Raw genomic sequence first — 25,569 nt, forward strand, 5'->3', positions numbered from 1 at the left:
TCTAACAAAATGAAGTAGTTGGCATATCTAGGAACCATGGGCTTGAGGAATTCCTTCTTGAAAAAAAGTAAGCAAGTGAAGTATGATGGTTGCAAATGAACATCTGTGCTTCTCTAGTATTTGACACCACTACCTTCACCCAGTCTATCTTCCCCTTGTCCTTCAAGGTATTGTTTGATGCATGAACACAACATGGGCTCTAAAAAAAGTGCTTATAAGTACCCTCCACCATCAAGCCAGCTAACTTACACACACGAGTTGAATTAGTCACTACCTCTACCACATTAGGGGCTCCAACCTCATCTATGACCTTGCAAATTTTGAAATTGGAAGTTTGTATACTTCGTTTTCCTTGAACAATCAATAGCTTTAAGAAAATAAGAGCTAGCTGAAATTGTGACAATAATATTGATGAGTGGCCCATATTTTATATAGGTCCACCCATCCATGGTGATGGAGCATCCATCCCTTATCCAAGTTTGCGTCATCTTCTCCATCAAAACATTCACCTTGGAATATCTCTATCAAGGAGGGTGTTGCATAGCTTATGTTTTGTAGAAAATATGAGGGATCGACAACCATCACATCTTTGAACATTTGTTTAAAATATGGTGAATGTGTCATATGAAATGGTATGGCATGAGTATAAAAAAACTTAGCAATAAAGGAATTAACCACATCGTTCATTGCACATTAAACATATTTGCAATAGTGGTAGTTCTCTTCTTTCCCCTAGTAGAAGTAGAACCTTGTCCCCCATGAAATCCAACATCCACGGATCCTGTAGGCAATGAAACACTAGGCTGTGAAATCTCCAATGGAATTCCTTTCTCTCTTGCCTCCCTCACCATATGAAATCTAGGTGCCTCATTCTTCTCAACTAGAGTTATTTTTTCACATTTTTTAACTCTTTGACCACCTATCCACAAAACATGACAAAAAAATCTCGTATAGCTGCTCCTCTATTCTTTTTTGCATAAATGGCAATGCCATTCTTCACTCCCCCTTGATTTTTTTTTCTTATCCTGATCAACTTGTGATGCAAACTGTAATAGATGTTTCTTGGTGTTAAATAGGCCTTTTGTATAGGTTTTGACGAGTTCGGAAGGACAGTCAAATGGGTTTGAACTTGCTGGCTCTGCTACACTCCCTCTCACTGAAGAACCCCCAGTGGCTGCCATATTTCTATGTGTTCTAGATCTACTTTTTTGCATTTGAAGTTCAACCTCATCACTATCACTACTCTCAGTGCTGCTCATGTTTTTTTGTTTAAGAATTTAAAAAAAAAACTGCAATTTCAAATAAAGAAAAATAAACTCACAATGCTCGCTCTCTGTGTTAAAAAAAAATTCAAATAATGCAAAACAAATTGAAAAAACAAATGTAATATGAAGAACTTACCTCCAAAGTAGTGAATATGATGCCATAGTCCCCCGTTTCAATTGCTGTTCTCTCTTCATTTAATTGCCACTCTTCTCTTGTGGCTCAACACAAGTTTGCAAATATTAAAATGAGGGAGTTTTTTCTTTTTGTTGTTTTGATAAGTAAATTAGGTTTAATTTTTGTTTAAAGCGGTAGGGGTGGGGAGGTTGCGCGGGGGGCAAGGGGCGAGGGGTAAATTAGGTTTAATCGTTTTGCTTTCTGTGGGTCAACCATCCATTTGTTGCCTTGCTTCTGCTTAGCTCCCCCTGGCCCATTGAATTTTTCTCCATAGGCGAAGCTCGACTTAAGCACCTTCTCCCATTTTCTAGAATATTCCCCTTTAGGACAAGTCAAATCTGTTTTTTTTTGAGGGAGAAACATGAATGATTTCAACTGCGAAAACAAAGAGTTGAATTGTGAAATTTTGAAAAATAGAAAGAAAAAACTTTTGATGATTTTTGAAGACCTTTACAATGATCTAAGCAATTTGGTAAAATTTGACATATAGCTTGCATTCCTGGATGACACGTTGCTCTACAAAATATTTTAGTTTCAATTATGTGCTTGATCTAGCTCATCCAACTACTCTGCTCTAACCCTTTTGATCATCCAATCACTCAACTCCATCATTTGCAAGCATTGCAACAAAATAAGAGAGGGAGGGAGAAAGAGAGGGAGGGAGAGAAAAGGGGATGGACAGAGGGAGGATCACCGCACAAACTTGATGCTTCATGGGAATGGAAGCCACTAAGGAACAACAAAAGTATAGGATTTAAAAAGGTGCATTTAGTGCCAACAAGTTGACTTGAAAACAATCGCCATCATTGCCACTGGTAAGAGAGTATCAATTATTAAGTTGATATTTTCAGCCAATGCTTTGAATCAGACTATCATGGGAAGGCTGAAATACAAGCTGCTAGGCCAACTACTAGATATTGGAAGGTACACTTGCTAAAGCTGTCCTAGTAGGAGTTGGAGATGATATGACCATTGTGACCAATAGATTAGCAATAGTGCAACTTCATGATGGTATGTGGATGTGTTGAAGATATAGCTACGATAGAGATCATCAATGCAGTGTTCCTTTTTTATTTCGTCTAGTATTGACTCCTTATCTTCCATTCCTTTGTTGCCTTTTTTGTTGTCGGTGACTCTTCATGTTGCTACGACTGTCAATGAAGGTGATGAGGCTGTTGGTGAAGGTGATGAGGCCGTCGGTGCAAATGTAACTGTTTGTGCCTTTGCCTCTTCCTTCGCGTGACTCTTCATTGGAAATTCCGATATGTTATATTGATTATTCTTCCTTGTCTCGTCTTCTTCTTCTTCGGTAGTTTTAATATCGACTTCTCTCTTTCATAAAAATCGTGTGATTGTGTTTGACAGATTAGAGATATTATGTGTCCCTTCTGCATACAGAGTTTTAAGATATCTGAAGGTTTTGGATTGTATGCGAGATGTATCATCTGAGTTCATTCTTATGATTGATTTGTAGAGAATCAAATTGATATTATTGTGGTTGATAGTAATCTGAGACTATCATTAGTTGTATTCTTTTTTGAGATATAATAAAGTTCAGTTTGAGTGGGCTGAGTTTTTCACCCTCAAGTGGAGGGTTTTCCTAGGATAAGGGCTTGTGCATTTGTGTTTCATTCTTTATTTTTTGTTCTCAGTTTTTCTATATTCTGGTTCAAGTTTTAACATGGTATCAGAGTGGTTCTAGAAGATCGATCCAGAACTAGAATTTTTAAGTTCTTTATTTCTTTCAGTTGTTTGCCTAAGTCATTCATTATGGTGAACGGATTGAAAGTAGAAGATAGAGTAGATGGTTCGTCAAATTTCTCTTCTTGGAAGTTTAGAATTCTGATCACTCTAGAAGAGAATGATCTCCTTGACTATGTCTCGAAAGATGTAGAAGAACCTTCTGCTGATGCAGAGAAAGTTCAATGGAGAAAGAATAAGACCATGGCTAAGAGAATTCTGATTGATTCTGTTAAGGATTATCTGGTGCCTATCATCTCTAAGTTGGATTCAACTAAGGAAATGTTTCAAACTCTAAAGGATCTTTATGAATTCAACAATACCAACAGAGCTTTATCCCTTAGGCGTCAATTGCTGCATGTGAAAATGTCTAGAGGAGAATCTGTTACTTGTTATTTCATGAAGATTTCTGAGTTAAAAGATCAGCTCAGTGCAATTGGAGATACTTATGCTGATAAAGAATTGGTTATGTTAGCTATGAATGGACTTCCCATCTCCTGGGAATCCTTCATTCAAGGCATCAGTGGAAGAGATGATCTTCCTAAATTTGATAGGTTGAGGGCAGATTGCATTCAGGAAGAATGCAAACAAGAAGCAAGAGGTTATGGTCGCAAATCTCATCATGAAGATGATCATGTGCTTATTGCCCATGCATCTAAGGGGAAAGGAAAGAAAGGTAACTTCAAAAGATTCAGAGACAAGAATGATGAGTTAGCCCCTGTTGCCAAGAAAAGTGGAAGGACCTTTCTAGAATTCAGTGTTTTAGGTGTGACAAATTTGGTCACTTTGCCAGAGATTGTGTTTCAAAATCTAAGCCTCAAGCAACTGCTGCAAATGTTGAGTATCCTTCTCATCAAAGAGAGTCAAGTGAAAATTGTGAAGGATTCTGATTTATTTCTGCACTTTCTAGTAATGTTCCTACTAATAGTGATACATGGTTGATAGATAGTGGAGCATCTCGTTATATCATTAGTTTTCGTGAGCACTTTTCAAACTTGAAAGAAAAAGACTCTCATCTTCAAGTTATCATTGGTGATGATGCTTGCTATTCTGTGAAGGGTGCTGGATATACTTCTTTTCAGTTGGACTTTGGTATTCCTCTTCATTTAAGTGATGTCCTATTTGTTCCTGATATTAAGAGGAATCTGATTTCTATTTCTGCATTAGAAGACAAAGTTTATCATGTTGCTTTTGCTGATGGAGAAGTACTTGCATGGAAGAACTCTAGTATTCAATCAACTCATGTTATTGGTGTTCGTCATGATAGTCTTTACAAGCTTTCAACCAAAGAAACGGGACTTGGACTCGGCTCGGACTCGGCAAGGCCGACTCGGACTCGGACTCGGGACTCGGCGTCAGACTCGGCTCCAGACTCTGCTGGACTCGGGAAAGTGAAAAACTCAAGAATTTTAGAGATTTAAAACTTGTTTCAGACACCCTTTATTGAATACACCTTAAAGACACAAAAACATCATCAAACTCGGCTCATTTGATTACATACACAAGTATACATCAATCACATAAGCATAAAGGCAAATTGTAGCTGAAGAAAATAACAAACATAGATATATAAATATTGTCAAATGTATACAATATTACAAAACTCATGGAATAAAAAATCCATGTCATCATATGATCATCATCAAATGTTTCATACAAATACCAAAGGTAAATAGTAAATACTAAATACAACTACAAGTGTACAAGCCTATGGCTCAGAGGGCCGTGCACCATCTTGCCTTGGCCCCCTGTGAAGGCGTTTAAAGTAGGTCCTGGATGATTCAACAGCCATAGTCACTCCCTGTGACACCATGCCATGCTCACCAACATCAGGAACAACTGTGTCATGCTCGCCAACATCAGGAACAGCTGTGTCACTTTGAGTCTCAGTATTTCCTGTCTCTGCTCGTGCTCTTTGCTCCTCCTCTGCCATGGCTACAGCCTCAGCCTCTATATCTACCTGGTCAATCCAATCAATGTCATCATCACTAAATACAGCTGTAGGAGTCCTAGGAGCTGTCTGACTTTCATTGGCCCACTCTGCTTCAAGATCAACCTCATCTAGAATGATAGGAGACATGTCAACTACTGCATTCTTTCTCATTCTCAGGCGGAGGTTGTAGTGAACAAAGACGAGATCATTCATCTTCTCCACAGATAATCTATTGCGCCTCTTGGAGTGTATGTGCTCAAACATACTCCAATTGCGCTCACAACCTGATGCGCTGCATGGTTGGCTCAAGATGTGAATGGCCAATTTCTGAATATTTGGTGTCTCTGGGCCAAAAAAGTTCCACCAATGATCTGAGTTTGAAATGAGAAAAAAAAAAAAATCAGTCTCACTCATGAACTCATTTAACAAGTTACAATATAGTATTGAATAAAACTAAAATTAAGCCTTACAATTTATTTTTACCTAGCATCATAGTTGTTCTACCGTCTTTGGCGACAGGACGAGAGAAGGTCTCGCCTTGTGCATCTGAGAACATCTGTAGCTCTCGAAAAAGGTCTATCTGAGAAGTACCAGCAGGTCCCATCTTTTCCATGATTGCATATAGCCCATTAAGGACCTCCACATCAGCCTTGAAAGAAGGGATAAAACGGAATGCCGGATTCAGATAATAGGCTGCCGCATGGATGAGCCTATGAAGCTGATGATGCCATCTCCTATTAATGATCTCCCAAATGGGACCATACTTGCTCTCATCTGCTCCATAGATGAATCTGATGGCCTCCTTCGCCCTATCCATGCCCTCATATATATAGCCCATTGCGGGCTTATCTCCATCCGCAACTCGCAACAAAACCACCAAGGGCTTAACAAACTGCAAAATTGAAAATATTGTGTAATTTAGAAAAATGAGCAAATAAGAGAGTACATATAATAAGTTATAAAACATGAAGTTAAATTGTAGAATTTATAAAAAAATTACCTTAACTATCTCATCACAAGGACCCAAAAGCCTTGCTCATCAAAAATGCAGTCTGCCATATCTATCCCTGCAGGGGTGGTAGCATAGGATGAGGAAGACCACTCCTCACCAACAATCATACGTCTCAAGGCAGACTTAGACCTAAGCATGGACTGCAATGTGAGGAAGTTTGTGGCAAATCTTGTGATTCCTGGACGATGCAACTCCTTGTGCTCTGTGTATTGTCTCATAAGAGCCAACACCCATGAATGATTATATACAAATTTGCAGACATTTCTTGCCCTTTCTACACATTTCTTGACCCATGGGATTTTTCCAATATCCTCCAACATGAGGTCAATGCAATGAGCAACACATGGAGTCCAAACTATAGATGGGTGCCTCTCCATCAATAGTCTACCTGCAGCAACATTATTTGTTGCATTGTAAATTGTAATTAATGGAGGTACAAAGTACAAACTACAAGATAGTAATTAATTTGCAAACAAAATTAGTTTGTAATCAAAAGTTTACCTGCAACAACATAATTTGCTGCATTGTCGGTCACCACCTGTACCACGTTCTCCTCACCCACATCTTCAATCACCTCCTCTATTTGCTCACATAGGTAGGTGGCATTCTTGCAATGGGCGGAGGCATCAATGGACTTGATGAAAATGGTGCCCCTTGAAATAAAAAAATAAAGCTAGTTCAATGATTATTCAATAAACCATTAGATAAAAAATAAAAAATGAAAGACTATATGAAACTAAAATTAATCAATCACTTGCGGAAGAAACAAGAAAATTAAGGAGAGTTCTATTTCTCCTATCCGTCCAACCATTAGTCATGATGGTGCAACCTTTAGTGCTCCATATGTGGTGTTGTTCATCTAAATCCTTTTTTACATCATCCACCATTTGAGACAAAATGGGTCCCCTCAAATCACTCTCACTGGGGGCTTTGAACCCCGCCCCACATATGGTAATGGCATCAACCATTTGTTGCCAATAAGGAGACCTGTCGCAAAGAAACTCAATGAGATAAGTTAAGTATAAAAATTCAATGAGATAAGTATAAAAATTAAAACAATCAAAGTTATCAAACATAAAAGTTAGTCAAACATTCACCTGGCTACAAAGAATGGAATACAGCGGTAGCTCCAAAACCTGCCAACTGCCATTTTAGCAGCATCATGGACCTCCTTGTTCCAACCCATGCCCTCAAGCGACGGTTGGGACCCAGGAGTAGTGCGAGGCACAAAGAAGGAATCCAACCTAGATTTATGAATCCTAGGTCCAATGGTAACATTCCCACTACAACTACTAGTGGTAGGAGCATGAGAAGTGGCGGTGGCACTGCCACTTATAGAATCAGAAGCAGAAACGGAAGCACCAGCAGTAGCAAACTGAGTGGGATGATATGGAGGTAAGGAAGAAGGGCATCCAACACAACCTAACTGTGTCCCTCTTCCTAAAACTGTCTCTCTCCCAATGGCCACTCGATCCTCCTTTTGTTTCTTTTTTCTTTTAATCTCCTCAACCATTACATAACAATCACGTACGGCCTCAAGGACTGCTTTTAGGCATGGTTCGGCATCATGTCCACGCACACCAACAATATGGTATTTCAGCCTATATATAGCTCCATGGAATATTGTTTTGCAAAACATACATTTTGTTTGCCCTTTTCCTTGCCCTGGAAAATCCTCATGATATTTCCAAGCAGGGTCCTTTCTCATGGGGGGTCTAGAAGCTGAAGTAGACATTTTAGGATAGTTTTGTGAAACTTGAAGTTGAGGCAAATAATAAAGTGAAGTTTGCTGCAATAAAACATTACAAATACAAAACAAAATTAATACATACATTCAAAAAAACTAAAGTAGGGTTTGTAATTTTTTTAAAAAAAAATTGTAGGGTTTGTCAAACCATACTTTTAAAAAAAAAAATTTACAAACCCTACATACAACCCTACATAGTACAACTACATACTACATGCTACATACAAATTACAAACATTCAAAAGATCTTGCATACAAGAAAATGTAAAACTTTCAAAATAAATGAATAGAAAATGGAATTTTTGCATATAAGAAACAAAATAATGTTCAAAAAAAAAATCTTACCTCTTACAACAAGCTTGAAATGAGCTGCAAACTCTTCCTATCCAACTCTTGATGCACCAAATCAAAACACAATGCAGCTCCAATGTGACAAATTGAAGAAAACTTGAGCTTCCTCTTTGCTGGTTTTTCTTCTATGCACCCTTGTTTTTCTTCCCAACTCACTTTACTCTTCCCTTTTTTGCAAGTGAATGAAATGAAAGTCACTTTTAGGGCTAGAAGACAATTAACATAAAAAAACGGATTTAAAAAAACTTTGCAAACTAATTTTTTTTGTGTTTTAAAGTATGCCCACGCCGGTCGAGTCCAGGGCTCGGGACTCGCCGAGTTTGGCGAGTTTGGGCCAAACTCGCCAACTCGGCGAGTCTGGCGAGTTTACTCGTCAGACTCAGATGAGTCCGAGTTGGAGCCCTTGGGACTCGGCAGGCCTGACTCGGACTCGGGCTCGCCGAGTCTGGGCGAGTCCGGGCGCGTCCCGTTTCTCTGCTTTCAACTCATCCTATTCAAGTCTTAGCTCATGACTCTTCAAGTTCAAGTGAGCTATGGCATAAAATATTTGGTCATTTAAATTTCAAAACTTTCTCTTCAATGGAGAAGGTTGTCATTGGTCTTCCTAAGCTGAATCAAAACCATGAAGGTGTTTGCAAGGGGTGTGCTGTAGGTAAGAACATTAAGAGCACCTTTCATAGTAGTCAAAGTAGGGCAAAAAATTCTCTAGAATTAATTCATTTTGATTTATGTGGACCCATGTCAATTGCTTTTGTTAGTGGTTTTTGGTATTATGTCACCTTGATTGATGATTTTTCTCGTAAGTGCTGGATTTACTTTCTTAAGTCTAAAGAGTCTGATGAAGTGCTGTTCAGATTTAAAGAGTTCAAAGCTCTAGTTGAAAATCTATCTAGCAAGAAAATAAAAATTCTTAGATCTGATAATGGAGGAGAATATGTTTTTGGTGTTTTTCATAACTTTTGTGTTGAAGCTGGGATTAAGAGGGAGTTCTGTGTCCCTTATAATCCTCAACAAAACGGTGTGGTTGAAAGAAAGAATAGGACAATTGTTGAAGCAACAAAGGCTATGATTCATGACCAAAGTCTTCAAACATTTCTTTGGGCCAAGGCTTGCAGGACAACTGTTCACATTCAGAATTGTAGTCCTCATCAGATTCTAAACAACTTGACTCTAGTAGAAGCTTTTACAGGTGTCAAACTAGATGTAAGTTATTTCAGAATCTTTGGATGCCCTGTTTATATTCATGTTCCTAAAGAGAAAAGATCGAAATTAGAACCTTTAGGCAAGAAAGGCATCTTCGTTGGTTATAGTGAATCTTCAAAAACATATAGAATCTACATTCCGGGACAAAAACAGATTGAGATCAGCAGAGATATTTCTTTTGATGAAGATATAGCTTGCATGAAATTCAAAGAATCTAGCATAGAATCTGATAAAGAAGATTTGGGCATCCTCAAGTTTTAGATACAGCTGATCCGAATCCATCTTTTGACATTCAGAGGGAGTTTACAAATTTAGAATATCCTGTTGATTCAGCTGATCCAGTTGATCCAGTTGACTCTATAGTTACATCAACAAGTCACAGTATTAGTTCAGCTAACAAGAAAATACCTTTGTGGGCTAGACATACTATGGAAGATGCCGAAAAATATGCAGCCCCTCGTGGTACTTTCAGAGAAAGCAAAAGACCTCGCAAGTTTGCTGGCTATGTATCTTTGATGAGTCATATCTTAGCATCCGAGCCTTCAGATGTTGAAGAGGCTTTAAATCAGCAAGTGTGGAAGGATGCCATGATAGAGGAATATCAATCTATTATGAAAAATGATGTATGGGACATTGTTCCAAGGCCTAAAAAAAAATCAGTGGTTTCTTCTAAGTGGCTGTTCAAAATCAAACATGCAGCTGATGGGAGTATAGAAAAGTACAAGGCCAGATTTGTAGCTAGAGGTTTTTCCCAAAAGGAAGGTATAGATTTCGAAGAAACCTTTGCACCTGTAGCACGTTACACTTCTATTAGAACTATCATAGTTGTTGCAGCTGTTAAAGGTTGGAAACTTCATCAAATGGATGTGAAAATAGCCTTCTTGAATGGTAAAATTGAAGAGGAGGTTTACATTGAGCAGCCAGAGGGCTTTATTATTCACAATAGAAACTCTCATGTATGCAGACTGAAAAAGGCCTTATATGGTCTTAAATAAGCCCCTCGTGCTTGGTATGAAAGGATAGACCACTATCTTTTGAGCTTTGGTTTTCTAAAAAATGATGCTGATCCAAACTTATACTTCAAGGTATGTGATGATAAGGTGCTGATTTTAGTACTAAATGTTGATGATTTATTCCTCACTAGTAATGATGATCTCATTGACAAATGTAAGAAGGATTTACCTTTAGAATTTGAAATGAAGGATCTTGGTTTGTTACATTATTTCCTTGGACTTGAGGTATGGTAAAGACCAAATGAAATCATATTGAGTCAAGGTAAATATGCAGTTGATATTTTGAAAAGATTTGACATGTTAGAGTGTAAGTCTATGGTGACTCCTATGGAAGTAAATTTGAAGAAATTACATGAGGATGCAGCTACTTCAGATTTAGTTGAGCCTACTATGTATAGACAATTAAGTGGCTCTTTAATGTACTTGGTTAACACAAGGCCTGATATATGCTCTGCAGTTAATACCTTGAGTTAGTTCATGTGTGAACCAAGGCATATTCATCTTGTGGCAGCCAAACATATATTGAGATATGTACATGGTACAATTGGACGGCTTAAATTTTTCTTCGTGTGTAGAGCTGAACTTGCAGGGGTTTTCTGATTCAGACTTGGCAGGCTGTGTGCATGACAGAAAAAGCACTTTAGGTTGCTGTTTTAGTCTAGGTTCAGCTATGATTTCCTAGTGCAGCAGGAAACAATCTTGTGTTGCACAAAGTACAGCTGAAGCAAAATATGTTGCAGCTTGTGTGGCTGCAAGAGAAGCTATGTGGCTTCGAAAATTACTTTCAGGCTTGTTTGGACAGCCTTTGGAACTTATTGTTATTATTTGTGATAATCAAAGCTGTGTGAAACTTTTAGTTAATCCAGTATTTCATGATAGAAGCAAACATGTGAAAATTAAATATCATTACTTGAGAGACATGGTTCAGCGAAAAGAAGTTGAACTCAAGTACATTTCTACAGAGGAGCAGACTGCAGACATTCTCACCAAGCCACTTGCGAGAGTGAAGTTTTGTTACTTCCGAGAAAAGCTTGGTATGATGGAGAATGATGCACTTGCTGACAGAGAGTCTCAGCTTCAATGATACATTGCCTGTGTATAATGAGTTCTTCTCTGTGAGAGAAGTTCCAGGTGAAATCCCTTGTTTAATGAGTTCTTCTCTGTGAGAGAAGTTTGAGGTGAAATACCTTGATTAATGAGTTCTTCTTTGCGAGAGAAGTTCGAGGTGAAATCCCTTGATTAATGAGTTCTTCTCAGCGAGAGAATTTCGAGGTGAAATCCCTTGATCCACCCTTTGGGAGTAGCTATGGTGGAAGTCATGTGTATGACTTTATGATTTTTATTTTTTGGTTTTATTCATCCTCTAGGAATAGCTATGATGAATATTGTTATACTAAGATAACAACTTTATTGAATAAAAACTGTGATGGTTTTTTTGTTGACATCTTCTGAGTTGCAGGTATGTGTACTTGTCATATGTTGACATAATGAAGATCTCTCTCTTGCTAAGAGGGAGTGTTGAAGATATAGCTACGATAGAGATCATCAATGCAGTGTTCCTTATTTATTTTGTCTAGTATCGGCTCTTTAGCTTCTGTTCTTTTCTTGCCTTGTTTGTTGTCGGTGAAGGTGATGAGGCTCTCGGTGTAGATGTAACTGTCTGTGCCTTTCCCTCTTCCTTCGTGTGACTCTTCATTGGAAATTCCAATATGTTATATTGATTATTCTTCCTTGTCTTGTCTTCTTCTTCTTCGGCAGTTTTAATATCGGCTTCTCTCTTTCATAAAAATCGTGTGATTGTGTCTAACAAATCAGAGATACTATGTGTCCCTTCTGCATACAGAGTTTTCAGATATATGAAGGTTTTGGATTGTATGCGAGATGTATCATCTGAGTTCATTCTTATGATTGATTTGTAGAGAATCAAATTGATATTATTGTGATTGATAGTAATCTGAGACTATCATCAGTTGTATTCTTTTCTGAGATATAATAAAGTTCATTTTTTCACCCTCAGGTGGAGGGTTTTCCCAGGATAAGGGCTTGTGCATTTGTGTTTCATTCTTTATTTTATTTTCTCAGTTTTTCTGTATTCTGGTTCGAGTTTTAACAAGATGATGATGAGTATGGAATACTTGTAGAGTTGAAATATGGAAGATAATCGAGTTACGTAACAACAATTATTTAGTGAAGAGGGATGGAGGACTGATAGCTATCAAGCTAAGCTTGAATTTCTTTATGATATAGAAAACAGAAATATAGAAATTTAAAAAAGAAGGCTAATAGGTGAGCCAAAAATAAGTGAGATCAACTGTCATAGCTTATGTTTTTGTAGATCTATTAGTTGCTTAACAAATGAAGTAAATATAAAAGAGTGAAGTGATTTGATAATGATGAGGGTTTAAATGGGTAAGTAAGTTGTGTTTCTCATGTTGTAAACCATAAGAAACAAAGATGCTCACAAATGACCAAATAGATCAACAGGAATCAAAAGTACAGCCAGCATAAATAACTTTTGAATAAAAGGAGCTCCAGGGAAAAATACTAGGTAGAATTATGCTGAAAAATAAAGTACAAATGTTATGAATATGAGGGAATTCTTGCAAGACAATCTGGAGTGAGAGAGCCTATGGTAGATCTTATAATGTCTCGAAAGTACTCATAGGTGTTCAGGAAATTTACAAGGAACCAAGGACAACATGCAGAAGACAAAGCCAAGTAAGTTGTATAACATCTCATTTACTCTGTTTTAATAGAATGAAAATATTATTAGTGTAATGTCCTAGCTATGAAGAAATGCCATCTAGCATGCAAATTGTCGAAGTATGAGTGCTCTAGCTCTAGTTATACATTTATGACACAGAATATAAAGGATGAGTATCTAAAGCAATGGGCTATTAACTGTTATATTGATTGCCAATCCATGCAAATTAATGGGCCTATCTTTTTGGCTGAAGAGATAGTTCAACAGGTTGGTTTAAAATGATTGATAAATTTGTTCTTTGAAAATAACTTTCTGTTTTTCAATAAATAAATAAATTTTGAAATTGATCTATGTTTGTTGGGCATGTGAATGTAAAAAATGAGCACAAAGCTAGAATAGAAACAAAAAAGAAGAGCTGGACTTAAAGAATATGTTTTAAATTTCAGTTGGAGATGGAAGAGATACAATGGTCTAACTTATTATGTTTGTATTTTTATAGATTCAAAGTGATTCTCAACTTGTTTGTGGAAGATATTTTCCAATTTAATTATGGAAGAACACAAAGCATGGAATTTAAGTAGCTGTGCTTGCACGGAAATTATCGATGGGTGTGAAGTTCATCACAAGGAGATTACACATCGAGATGTTACCATACACCTTGTGGAATGTGGGAATCCTGATGGAGAGCTTGTTAGTCAATCAACCTTCCTCTATAAAGATAGTATTTGCATTAACTATGGAAATGTTTTCATAATTTTTATTGGTATTAAATAATTATACTAGTAAGTGCTTTTGCCAAACAATACATTTATATTTTCCTTTCTGTTTTTGTTGCATATACATTATTGTGATTGCAAGGCATTCAGTTTGCTGCACTTATTTTATGAAAATAATTATTTTGATGTTAAAGTTTCGCTTTAAGTAATGTAAAACATTTTTTTTTTTCATATTTAGTCATTGTGATGTTGAGAATCTCTCCAAGGTGTTCACTATTACAATTAACCATGGAAAATTCATACTTCTTTGATAATTAAGTCATTGCCTATGTTAACTCCTCCACTTGTACATAGAAGAACACAAAATAGAAACAAGCTATTCAATTTTGATGTCTTACTACAAATTTATTGATAGTATATGAATTCAGTTTGATTGTACTGAAATTACTAATTGTGGGCACAAAATAACAGTAACACTTTATGAGCCGTGCAATATAAGTGAAATAGATGACAATCTGCTGAATATCAAATTGAACCATTTTGAGGGCAACCTCCACAATCTTTACAAGGACATCAGATTTCACAAATACAATCATCAATAGTAAATGACTGCCTCCTATTTATAGCATAATTAGGCTATGGTGACTCCATAGTCCCGATTTTGCGACTGCTATAAACTAATAGTAATTAAGTATATAAATTATCAAATGATCAAGACATAGGTCATACATGTTATAATTCAGCCACTCCATAACCTGATACATTCAATTGACTGAGTCTGTAACATTTTTTCTCTCTTCAAACAAGCAGTCCTCAAAAGAGTGCAGTTGACCAAGGTCCACAACAAGTTGCAGTGGCAATGTACATGTGAAAGAAATCTAGGCATCTTCACTAATATCAGTTGATTGTAACGAGAGCAGCATTACTTGGAATTGGCAAAAGTATAAATGGAGTCAAATTACTATGAATTTAATTAGGAAAAAATATAAAAAACTGGAAATGTTAAAATATTTATAGAAATAGGGAAAAAATGTTGCTTTTGCATATGGTGCAACTCAAGAGTCAAAACAATGTTTACTTTTGGGTTTTTAGGCATCTTCACTAAGATTTTTATATTTACTTTCCAAATCAGTTGATTGTAACGAGAGCAGCATTACTTGGAATTGGCAAAAGTATAAATGGAGTCAAATTACTATGAATTTAATTAGGAAAAAATATAAAAACTAGAAATGTTAAAATATTTATAGAAATAGGGAAAAAATGTTGCTTTTGCATATGGTGCAACTCAAAACAATGTTTACTTTTGGGTTTTTAGGCATCTTCACTAAGATTTTTATATTTACTTTCTAAATCAGTTGATTGTAACGAGAGCAGCATTACTTGGAATTGGCAAAAGTATAAATGGAGTCAAATTACTATGAATTTAATTAGGAAAAAATATAGAAACTGGAAATGTTGAAATATTTATAGAAATAGGGAAAAAATGTTGCTTTTGCATATGGTGCAACTCAAAACAATGTTTACTTTTGGGTTTTAAAACCAAAGTGAGGGTCTCATGTTGGCAACTCCTAGTGGGGTTGAGGGGCAATGGCCCTAATGGGATCCAAAGCACAAGATCCAAGCAGAAATTAAGGTCTTTGAGGCAACATGGACCTTCATGGTGCTTGCCATTTTTCATAACTTTGTTTACTCGCTAACTCTACTTGAATGAGTAAACAAAGCATTATTGAGTTAGCTGTTCTGCAATCCCAAAGTCCTTATAATAATAATAATAATAATCAGTTCAGTTACTTTCCCACCCCATTGTTGATTAGTGAGTTTTCATAAAGTCACTTAATAATTGCAAAATTCCTCACTAGAAACTGATTGCAAATAAATATATATAACCAGTTTATACAGAGATGTAATATTTACTTAACTGATTGATCATTGAAATGCCCATAAATTTCATTTATGCGTATAACCCGTGCATCCCCAAGTTACATTTCATGTTTATTGGTATTCACAATATTTACGGAATAGACATTTACAGTATTCAAGACGTAAAATGATGCACCTGTTGATTGCCGTGACTGTTGATATCCATTCATATGGCTGATGGTCATTGGAGTGACTTCGTGAATTTACCGTGAAACGTGATAGCGGCAACCTTCCACGTCAAATGCATTCGGATTTACGTGATGAATCTGGATCCTTCGCGTCTGCAAGCACAATTTGGGAACATACCTGATATCAGGTTTTCTGATACACCACAAAATTGATGGATTATGCGTGCCCGATGCCTCTTTCCCGATATTGATGAAGGAAGTTTATGTGCCAGGTGCTATGTTTGATATCAATGAATGGAGCTTGCGGACCAAACGATACTCTTGCTGTCGGGTTTCTGGAACATGCGACAATGTAAAGACATGCGGGCCTTCTTGCTGAGATTCTGATAGGCTTCACCAGACTTGCAAACACTACTCACACTGTAAGGTTTCTCCTGGGGTTACGATACCTCATAGTTCCAATAGGCCAGATGCAGGCTGGCGAAAGGAATTATTTCATATGTTTGACATCTCGCAGACTATCAAACATTTCTTCCTAGCAATGTTTTATTTCATAATCTCGGATATCCCTCCATCGCTGGTACCCATTCTTTTATTAACACCAAGTTGGTTATAAATCCCGTAATAGTTAAAACTATTTACAGTATTAAACAATAATACATGTAATTAAGAACATGCCTTTTAACCATAGCACATGTAATATTAATTATTTATATAAATGAATGGGAAGGTTCATATAAAATAATTAATATTTTTTAACATACGTCAATCATTTATTTGGGGGACATGACAATCACCCCTGCCCAAATGTTGCTTTCCCACAAGCAACTGTAGCTCCGGATGCTGAAGAATCTGCTCATTTTCCCAAGTAGCATCATCTAATGGTAAATTCTGTCATTTAATGAGATATTCCCTGATTGTCTTATTCCGCAAATGCTTGTCGCGAGTCTCCAAAATTACTTCAGTTCCTCATCCAGTGGCAGTAGATTTTCTGAAACTTTCACTTGTTGGCCCAAAGCTCTTTTGAGACACGATACGTGGAACACATTATGTATTTTGCTTTCGGCCAGTAACTCTAATTCATATGCCACTACACCGACTTTTCGAATTACCTGGTATGGCCCATAAAACCGAGGCTTCAATTTTTCAGCCCCACTACACTTGAGAGATGACTGCCTATAGGGTTGTAATCTGAGATACACCAAATCTCCTATCTCAAAGTGACACTCAACACACTTTTTATCGGCATACATTTTCTGTTGATTTTGTGCACATTGCAAATTTTCCTTAAGTGCTTTCATTATATCTTGGCATTCCTGGAGAATATCACGAGATTTGGGTACATTTCTTTGATCGAAAGCAAGGTCAATGAAGGATAGTGCATCATACCCATATAATGCTTTGAAAGGTGTCATATCGATAGATATATGGTATGTAGTATTGTAGCAGTATTCACCCAGATACAACCGAAGGACCCATGCTTTCTGATGACCAGACACATAATTGCGAAGGTATCCCTCAATCCACTTGTTTACTATTTCTGTCTGTCCATCGGTTTGTGGGTGGTAACTTGTGCTGTGATTTAACTCGGTACCTGTCAATCTGAAAAGTTCCCCCCAAAATATACTCAAAAATCTGCTATCACGGTCACTGATGATATTTTTTGGTAAACCATGTAGACGGAATACCTCTCGAAAGAATAGTTCTGCAAGTTGAACAACTGTGAATTTTGTAGTGATAGATAAGAAATGTGCAAATTTAGTTAATCTATCAACCACGACAAAAATGCAATCTTTACCTTGAGATCGTGGTAAACCTGTAATGAAATCCATAGATATACTTTCCCATTTCTGTTCCGATATAGGCAAAGGCTGTAATAGACCCGCTGGATAAGTATGCTCTGCTTTATTTTGTTGACAAGTGATGCATTCTTTGACATAGCGAAGGACATCATTCTTTAGTCCTTTCCAAGTGAATCTTTGTAATGTCCCTACTATTTAGAGATCATTAACCTGCAAAACAGATTGTTAGAACACAACATATAGATATATATATATATATAAATAAACCATTTTAATTGACAATCTATTTTTAACATTGAATTAGCATGTTCATAATTTTTATCTAAAAAAGGATACGAATGCCATACGAAAGTATGTCCTTAGGCGGCTATGAAGCTCGCCTTCTTGGAACCCCTTGGTTCCAAGCCCTTCAGGAAATCGAAGTTGCGTTCGAATCCTGTCTTGGGTGTAACCTCTTACACCCAAGCCCTTCAAGGAAGACCCTTGTCTATTCCTTGCCTTGGGTGATGCCTTCATCATCCAAGTCCTCAGAGGGGACCGGCCAGATCCGTCTCTTCTTAGTTGATGTTTAGTCAACTAAGCCCTATATATGCATATCAATCATCAGTATATACTGCCATTGGGATTATTATAATCCCTCCTTAGACTATGAGAGTTTCCTCCCTACAGCCTCCCTTGTGTGATTTCATTCATAATACATTCCTTTGCATTTTCATTTACTATTTCCTATTTCATAATTCACATGTACATAGTTTGTATTCATTACCTATATTTATAAAATGTCATTAACCATTACTCACATATATTCCTTACATACATTCCTATTACCCTGATATGTATTTTTCCTATCATTCTTTACTATATGCTTACAACAAGTTCTTCCTATTTATTAATATATATATATATATATTAACTATTTCTCTATGTATTGACGTATATATATATATAATGCCCCTATCTGTCTTTATGCATTTGTACCTATTAATGTATATATATTAATTATAATAATTCATTACCTATCTTATATCTCTACATTCATTATTACATCCTATCCCTATTATCCTATATAATACATATAGAATAGCATTTATATATCTTAATGTAAAAACCATTATTATATTCAACTCCTTACTTGTCTGCACGTAACCTCCTCTGCAGTCCCTCGTCACCCCTGCGCTCCCTCCTTTTCTTCCTTCCCTTCGGCACCCTGCATTGGGTGGGTTAAATACCCTCCCGTGGGGAACGGGGTGACGGTTTGCAGCCTAAGCTGCGGCTACCGTCACACCATTTCCCTTCCAAAGGAAGGGGTGTGGCGGTAGACGCAGCTTGGGCTGCGTTTCCCGTCCCATCATTTCCCTGCGGGGGGGTGGGCCTTACCATGCACTTTATTAAAGTGCGTTACATAGTGCATTAATATTAATAATAAACTTTTAAATATAATAAATGAAATACTAATTATTTAATTTCTTAATCCTTAATCATTTAAAATATTAAATGGAATATATAAATTAATACACCTTAAACTTTTAATTAAATTACATTAATTAAATTTCAATGTTAACATTATGACCTCATTAGATAATTGATTTTGTCTTTTATATATATATATATATATATTTTATAAAAAGCAACCTTATATTATGCGATGCGATGGGGATATCACAGCGCCTCCGTCTCAACTTTGCTTGTCCTCAAGCATCTTTAAGTCCTCCTCTTTTTCCCAAGTGGCATCCTCATTGGGAAGATTCCTCCATTTTATAAGATGTTCAATGATAGTTTGGTTCTTGAGCTCTCTTTTCCATGTGTCCAGAATGATCTCTGGGTATAGTGTAAGTTCCCTTCATCATCTAGGGGAGGTAGTTCGTTGCAAGGAACTACGTGTTGCCCGAGAACCCTTTTAAGTCGGGAAACATGGAACACATTATGTATTTTGCTGCTTTTGGGAAGTTCAATCTCATAAGCTACTTCCCCAATCCTTTGAATGACTGGGTAGGGCCCATAAAATCGAGGTTTCAGTTTCTCCGTCCCATTCTTCTCGAGGGATGATTGCTTATATGGTTGTAACCTTAGGAATACTAGATCTCCGGCCTCAAATGTCCGTTCTACACGTTTCCTATCGGCATAGAGCTTTTGTTGATTTTGAGCTTGTTGTAAATTTTCTTTCAAGATCTTCAGGATGTCTTTACTCTATTGCACAAAGTCTTGTGCTCTAGGTACTTTTGCTTTCTTGGTTTGTTAGTTCCCCAAAGCTTGTGGCCTCATAGCTGTATAAGGCTTGGAAAGGATTCATCCCTATTGACATGTGGTGAGTCGTGTTGTAACAGTGTTCTCCTAGGTGTAACCACTTAATCCAAGTAGTCTGTTGTCCTGTAACATAATTCCTTAGATAGCCCTCTATCCATTTGTTTACTATCTTTGTTTGCCCATCGGTTTGAGGGTGGTAACTAGTACTAGGGGTTAAATCTGTTCCCGCCATTCTGAAGAGTTCTTGCCAAAACTGGCTAATATACTTGCTATCTCTGTCACTGATAATATTTAGAGGGAGGCCGTGGAGTCTGAAAATTTCTTTGAAGAATAGGTCTGCTATCTGGTGGGCTTTATATTCGGTGGAGACTGCGAGGAAGTGGGCATACTTTGTAAGTCTGTCTACTACCACGAAAATGCTATCCTTGTATCTTTGGCAACCCTGTTATGAAATCCATAGAAATACTCTCCCACTTTTGATTAGGAATAGGTAATGGTTGAAGCAATCCAGCTAGGTGGGTAAGTTCAGTTTTGTTGCATTGACATGTTAAGCATTCTTGGACATATTTTTGGATATCCCTCTTTTGCTTCCTCCATGCATATCGTTCCCTAATATGCTTATATGTTTTGTAGTATCCTGGGTGTCCTGCAAGGGGGTTATCATGAAATTCCTTGAGAATTTTGTCTTTGAATTTGGTCTGAGGGGTCAGGTATATCCTCCCTTTATACAAAATGAGGTCTCCTTTAATCCTGAAATCTTCATTGGGTAGATTCCCGGCTAAAATTTCCTTTGTCTGGGGATCCTGGTCATATTCATTAAGGATCTCTTCCCTCCAGTCCTTTGAGATACTGGTAATGGTGTTGATATGGGCTCTCCTGGATAGTGCATCTGCTGCCCCGTTGTTCACCCCTTTCACATATTCTATATCAAAATCGTAGGCTTGTATTCTGCTCACCCATTTTTGTTGCCTGTCATTTAGATCCTTTTGGCTCAAAAAGAAGCGTAGACTATTATGATCAGTCTTTACACCGAACCTACCACAGACCAGGTATTAAATTTAGCTAATGCGTGCATTATGGCTAGATCTCCTTGTCATAGACAGAGTAGTGTCTTTCTGTGTCGGTGAGTTTTCGGCTCTCAAAAGCTATGGGATGTTTCTTTTGCATAAGTACGGCCCCAATTCCTTCCCCTGATGCATCACACTGTAGTTCGAAAGGAATAGAGAAATCGGGAATAGCCAATACTGGACAAGAGCTCATGGTTGTCTTAAGTTGTTCAAAGGCCCCTTGGGCTTGGTCATTCCACGTGAAAGCCTCTTTCTTGGTTAGGTCGGTGAGGGGTGCTGCAATTTTGGAGAACCCTTTTACAAAGCACCTATAGTAGCTGCATAGCCCCACGAATCCCCTTAATTGGGTTAAGGTTCTAGGGGTGGGCCATTCCTTGATGGCTTTGATCTTTTCTTCGTCCACACTTACTCTTGCCTCACTAATTTTGTGCCCTAAGTAGATGATTTCTCTCATCCCAAATTCACACTTGGAGGCTTTAGCGTACAATGATTTTGACTCCAGAATACTCAATACCTCTTCGATGTGCAAGAGATGCTCTTCCCATGTTTTGCTGTAAATGAGTATATCATCAAAGAATATTAGAAGGAACTTCCTCAATTGTTGTCTGAATGTATGATTCATGCATGACTGAAAAGTGGCCGGGGCGTTAGTGAGACCAAATGGCATAACCAGGAACTCGAAATGTCCATAGTGACATCTGAATGCTGTTTTGGGAATATCCTCTTCCCTCATTCAGATCTGATGATACCTGACCTTAGATCGATCTTGGAGAAGTATTTTGCTCCATGGAGTTCATCCATTAGTTCATCGATCCTCGGAATTGGGTATCTATTTTTTATAGTCTTTTTATTCAAGGCTCGGTAGTCTATGCACATTCTCAGTGTCCCATCTTTTTTTTTGACCAATACTACCGATGAGGCAAAAGGGCTGCTGCTGGGTTGGATGTGTCCCATCTCTAATAACTCTTTTATGGTTTTTTCAATCTCCTCTTTGAACTTGTGGGGGTGGCGGTAAGGAGTGGTAATGACGGGTTTTGCTCCGTCCTCTAATTCAATGGAGTGCTCAAATCCCCTTTTTGGGGGTAATCCCAGGGGAATATCCTCAAAGACCTTTTTGTGTCTTCTCAGGATAGGTTGTATATCATTCTGAATGATTTGGTCTTCGATTGGGGATTTATCCAGGACCATGCATTGTGCGACCCACTCTCCTTGATCGTGTCTAAGAATTTTCTCCATTTTGTTGCATGATACTATTTTTGGAGAGCCGTCAGGAATTCCCTTAAATATTATTTCTCTCCCTTCATGTTGGAAGCATATCTCCCGATTTGGACTATCCATGGTAAATCGTTCCAACGAGTTTATCCATGGCATGCCCAAAATGATGTCATTCTCCAGGTTTACCACAAAGAAGTTTCTTGTGATGGTATGTCCTCCTAGGGTGACTTCCAATTGGGGTATAACTTTAGTGCATTTGTCTATGACCCCGTTGCCCATGATCACTTAAAAACCTCCAAACTCTTGGGTTTTTAGTCTTCTCTTTGCTGCTAAATGTTTGCTAATAAAATCATGTGAAGCTCCGGTGTCTATTAATGCGATTACTTTCTGTCCCTTGATAATCCCTTTGAGTTTGAAACATCTATTCTCATTTCCTTGAGGGATGACTGCCAGGGTATTGGGTATGTTGTTTTCAAACCTGGTTCTTTTATAGGGTTTTCCTTCATCCTGCATTTCCTCGGTGTTATTTATCTGTCCTCTTTTACACTCATGGCCTCTCACCCATGGGGTCTTGCATTTGAAACATAGCCCTTTCTCCCTGAGTTCATCTCTTTCCTTGCATTGGTGATTATAACTCCAGGGTTTTTTGCACAAGTGACAAGGCTTTTCCCGGCGGTCCCTCTGGGGTCCCTCATTCCTATGGGGAGTTTTGGTTGAGGTATTCTTGGGGGCACTAAATTCAACCATCCTAGTTTTCTTAATGGCTTCCCCTAAGTTTTGTGGTTCCAGGGGTTTAACAAAATTCCTAATGGGGTCCTTTAGGCCTTCTAAGAACATGTAGGTAAGTCTTTTCTGGGATAGGTCGGGGACCATTAGTGACAAGTTTTGGAATTGATCTATATAATCTTCGATGGTCCCTGCTTGCTTGAGGTGTGTTAGCTCTTGGAAGTACCATTCAGAGTCTTTTTGGTCGAAACGGCTGATGAGGCTTTGGGTAAACTCATTGTAAGTGGAGACCTTTTTATGTCCTAGGGTGATGAGACCGTTATGCCACCAATTATGGGCAGTTTCGGTTAAGTGTAGTATGGCAAATTTTATGGCATCTTCTTCGGTCATGGGACTGTACGAAAGGTAGGTGTCTAGTTTATGTACCCAGGCTTGAGCAACATCCTTCCCTGATCCGTCAATACAGGGTAGGGACATTTTGTTGACTTTAGCTCTAAGGTCTTTACCCATGGGTTTCCTTTTCCTACTTTCATTAGTCTTGGACTCACAGAAGTCCCTGAAGGATACCACCCTCTGAACTTCTGGTTCCAATCTAGCATAAATTTGGGCGATTTCTTCTACCCCAAGTGTGGCTGGTTCCTCCTCCTCCCTCTCATGTTCTTCCCTAGGGAGAAATTCGGGAATTGTTTGTCTAGAACTCTGAGGTGATCATTCGTTGTCTGCGTGATTAGAGTGTGTTTCTCTTCTAGGGTTTGTCATATCTCTATTGTTGCTGTTGGTGCTTTGGAGGATTAACTGGCTCATCCTTTCAAACTTCTCATTGGTTTGTTCCATGAAGATCTGGAACTGTTTGGCCAATTGATCAGCCATCGCTTTTGCTCCTTTCTTCCTCTGATAGGTGATCATAAACTAAGATCCTTTCCCACAGGATGGTAGGATTATGCTTTCATACCACTGTAATGTCCCTACTATTTAGAGATCATTAACCTGCAAAACAGATTGTTAGAACACAACATATAGATATATATATAAATAAACCATTTTAATTCACAATCTATTTTTAACATTGAATTAGCATGTTCGTAATTTTTATCTAAAAAAGGATACGAATGCCATACGAAAGTATGTCCTTAGGCGGCTATGAAGCTCGCCTTCTTGGAACCCCTTGGTTCCAAGCCCTTCAGGAAATCAAAGTTGCGTTCGAATCCTATCTTGGGTGTAACCTCTTACACCCAAGCCCTTCAAGGAAGATGTTGGCAATATAACAAGGATATTGAGAAGGTTGTTGATGATTATGGACATAACTGATTAAAGATTTACTGTCTTGATATTATTATTTTGTCATTGATGTCAAGAAATTGATTTTCTAATTCAGTATGATGTTGCCATATCTTAAGAAACATGATATGAAGATCATAAAGAAGTCGGTAAAGACATAGGAAAGAATATGATAAATAAGGGGATAAGTTATTCAATGGGCAACTCTACGGAGTCAGACAATGATGAGATCTTGATGTTTTAGATTGTTTTAACATCATACATATGTTGTAAAATGTAAAGGTCAATACTACACAATGATATCAGGCAAAGAACCTAGTCGGTAAACCGTAAGGAACCTAGTCGGTAAACCCTAAGGTTATCGCAGTCGGTTAATGAAGACAGAATGTCTACTGAGTAAAGTTTAGTATTCATGGAGTTGTAACCGAGCTATAACAGAATGCATTAAATGTTTACATGTGATATTTAATGAAAGAAGCTGATGAGCTAGAGCGGATCAATGATTGGCAAGCCGTGGAAGAAGTTTGTTAACAAATCTAAGGCAATGGAAAGTCGGCAAGAAGATCTATAGCTCAGATTGAACCGCATTACCTTAACACAAGTTCCAAGATAATTGTGCAAGTTCCGAGGCAGGGTAAAACATTTTTCAGATTGTAAGATACAATGAACCTGGACAAGATTGAAGATCTGATGGCTATGATTGATCATGGGAAATGTGATCAAGGAGATTAAGCGGTTAGAAGATTGTTTATAAATAAAGAACTGTTGATAAACAATGTATGCGGGCAAGTGTATGCACAGGGATGCTACATAGTGATCACCGAGCACAAAAGCTTGAAGATCTATTGGAATAACAGAGTATTGATGCCCAACAGATAGACAAGATTAGTTCTATGTCTAGATTGTGATTGAACAAATAAGAATCTGCTTTAGCATTTTAGATGTAAAGTTGCAGATAGATTGTATTACTGTTAGCTTGTGAAAGTAATAGGAAATCTCTTAACCAAGTGGACTTAACAGTCTTATAAGTAAATCCTCTAAGAAGGTGACATTCTAAATGAGTGTTTGAAATCCTTTGACAAGGTCACTTCTAACAAAGTGAAGATCCTAACAGATCTGAGGGAAATCTCTTAACCGGGTCACATCTAGCAATGTGTTTTGTAATCTTTAACAGGATTGGCTTTTAACCGAGCATACTCTAGAAGAGTATATTTCTTAGTGGGTCCGAAATCTCATAGTGGTTTTTCCCTATTTGGGTTTCCACATTAAATCTGGTGTTATGAGGTTTATATAGTTCATATGCTTTTGAGTTTGCATGTTTGACAGTTTT

At 37.6% G+C, this 25,569-nt stretch overlaps 1 protein-coding gene across 3 annotated transcripts in view; it reads left to right on the forward strand.

Annotated features, from left to right (window-relative positions):
- LOC131040062 (uncharacterized) overlaps positions 1 to 25,569 on the forward strand; it is a 150,284-nt gene that overhangs the window by 47,325 nt on the left and 77,390 nt on the right. For all 3 annotated transcript variants that reach the window (XM_057972953.2, XM_057972954.2, XM_057972955.2), the window contains exon 2: positions 13,643 to 13,833. In XM_057972953.2, coding sequence (XP_057828936.2) covers positions 13,693 to 13,833 — 141 coding nt within the window. In that variant the 5' untranslated portion in view covers positions 13,643 to 13,692. The remainder of the gene's footprint in view (positions 1 to 13,642; positions 13,834 to 25,569) is intronic.

Source organism: Cryptomeria japonica, chromosome 10 (genome assembly GCF_030272615.1).
Source record: "Cryptomeria japonica chromosome 10, Sugi_1.0, whole genome shotgun sequence".
Classification (NCBI taxonomy): Eukaryota; Viridiplantae; Streptophyta; class Pinopsida; order Cupressales; family Cupressaceae; genus Cryptomeria; species Cryptomeria japonica.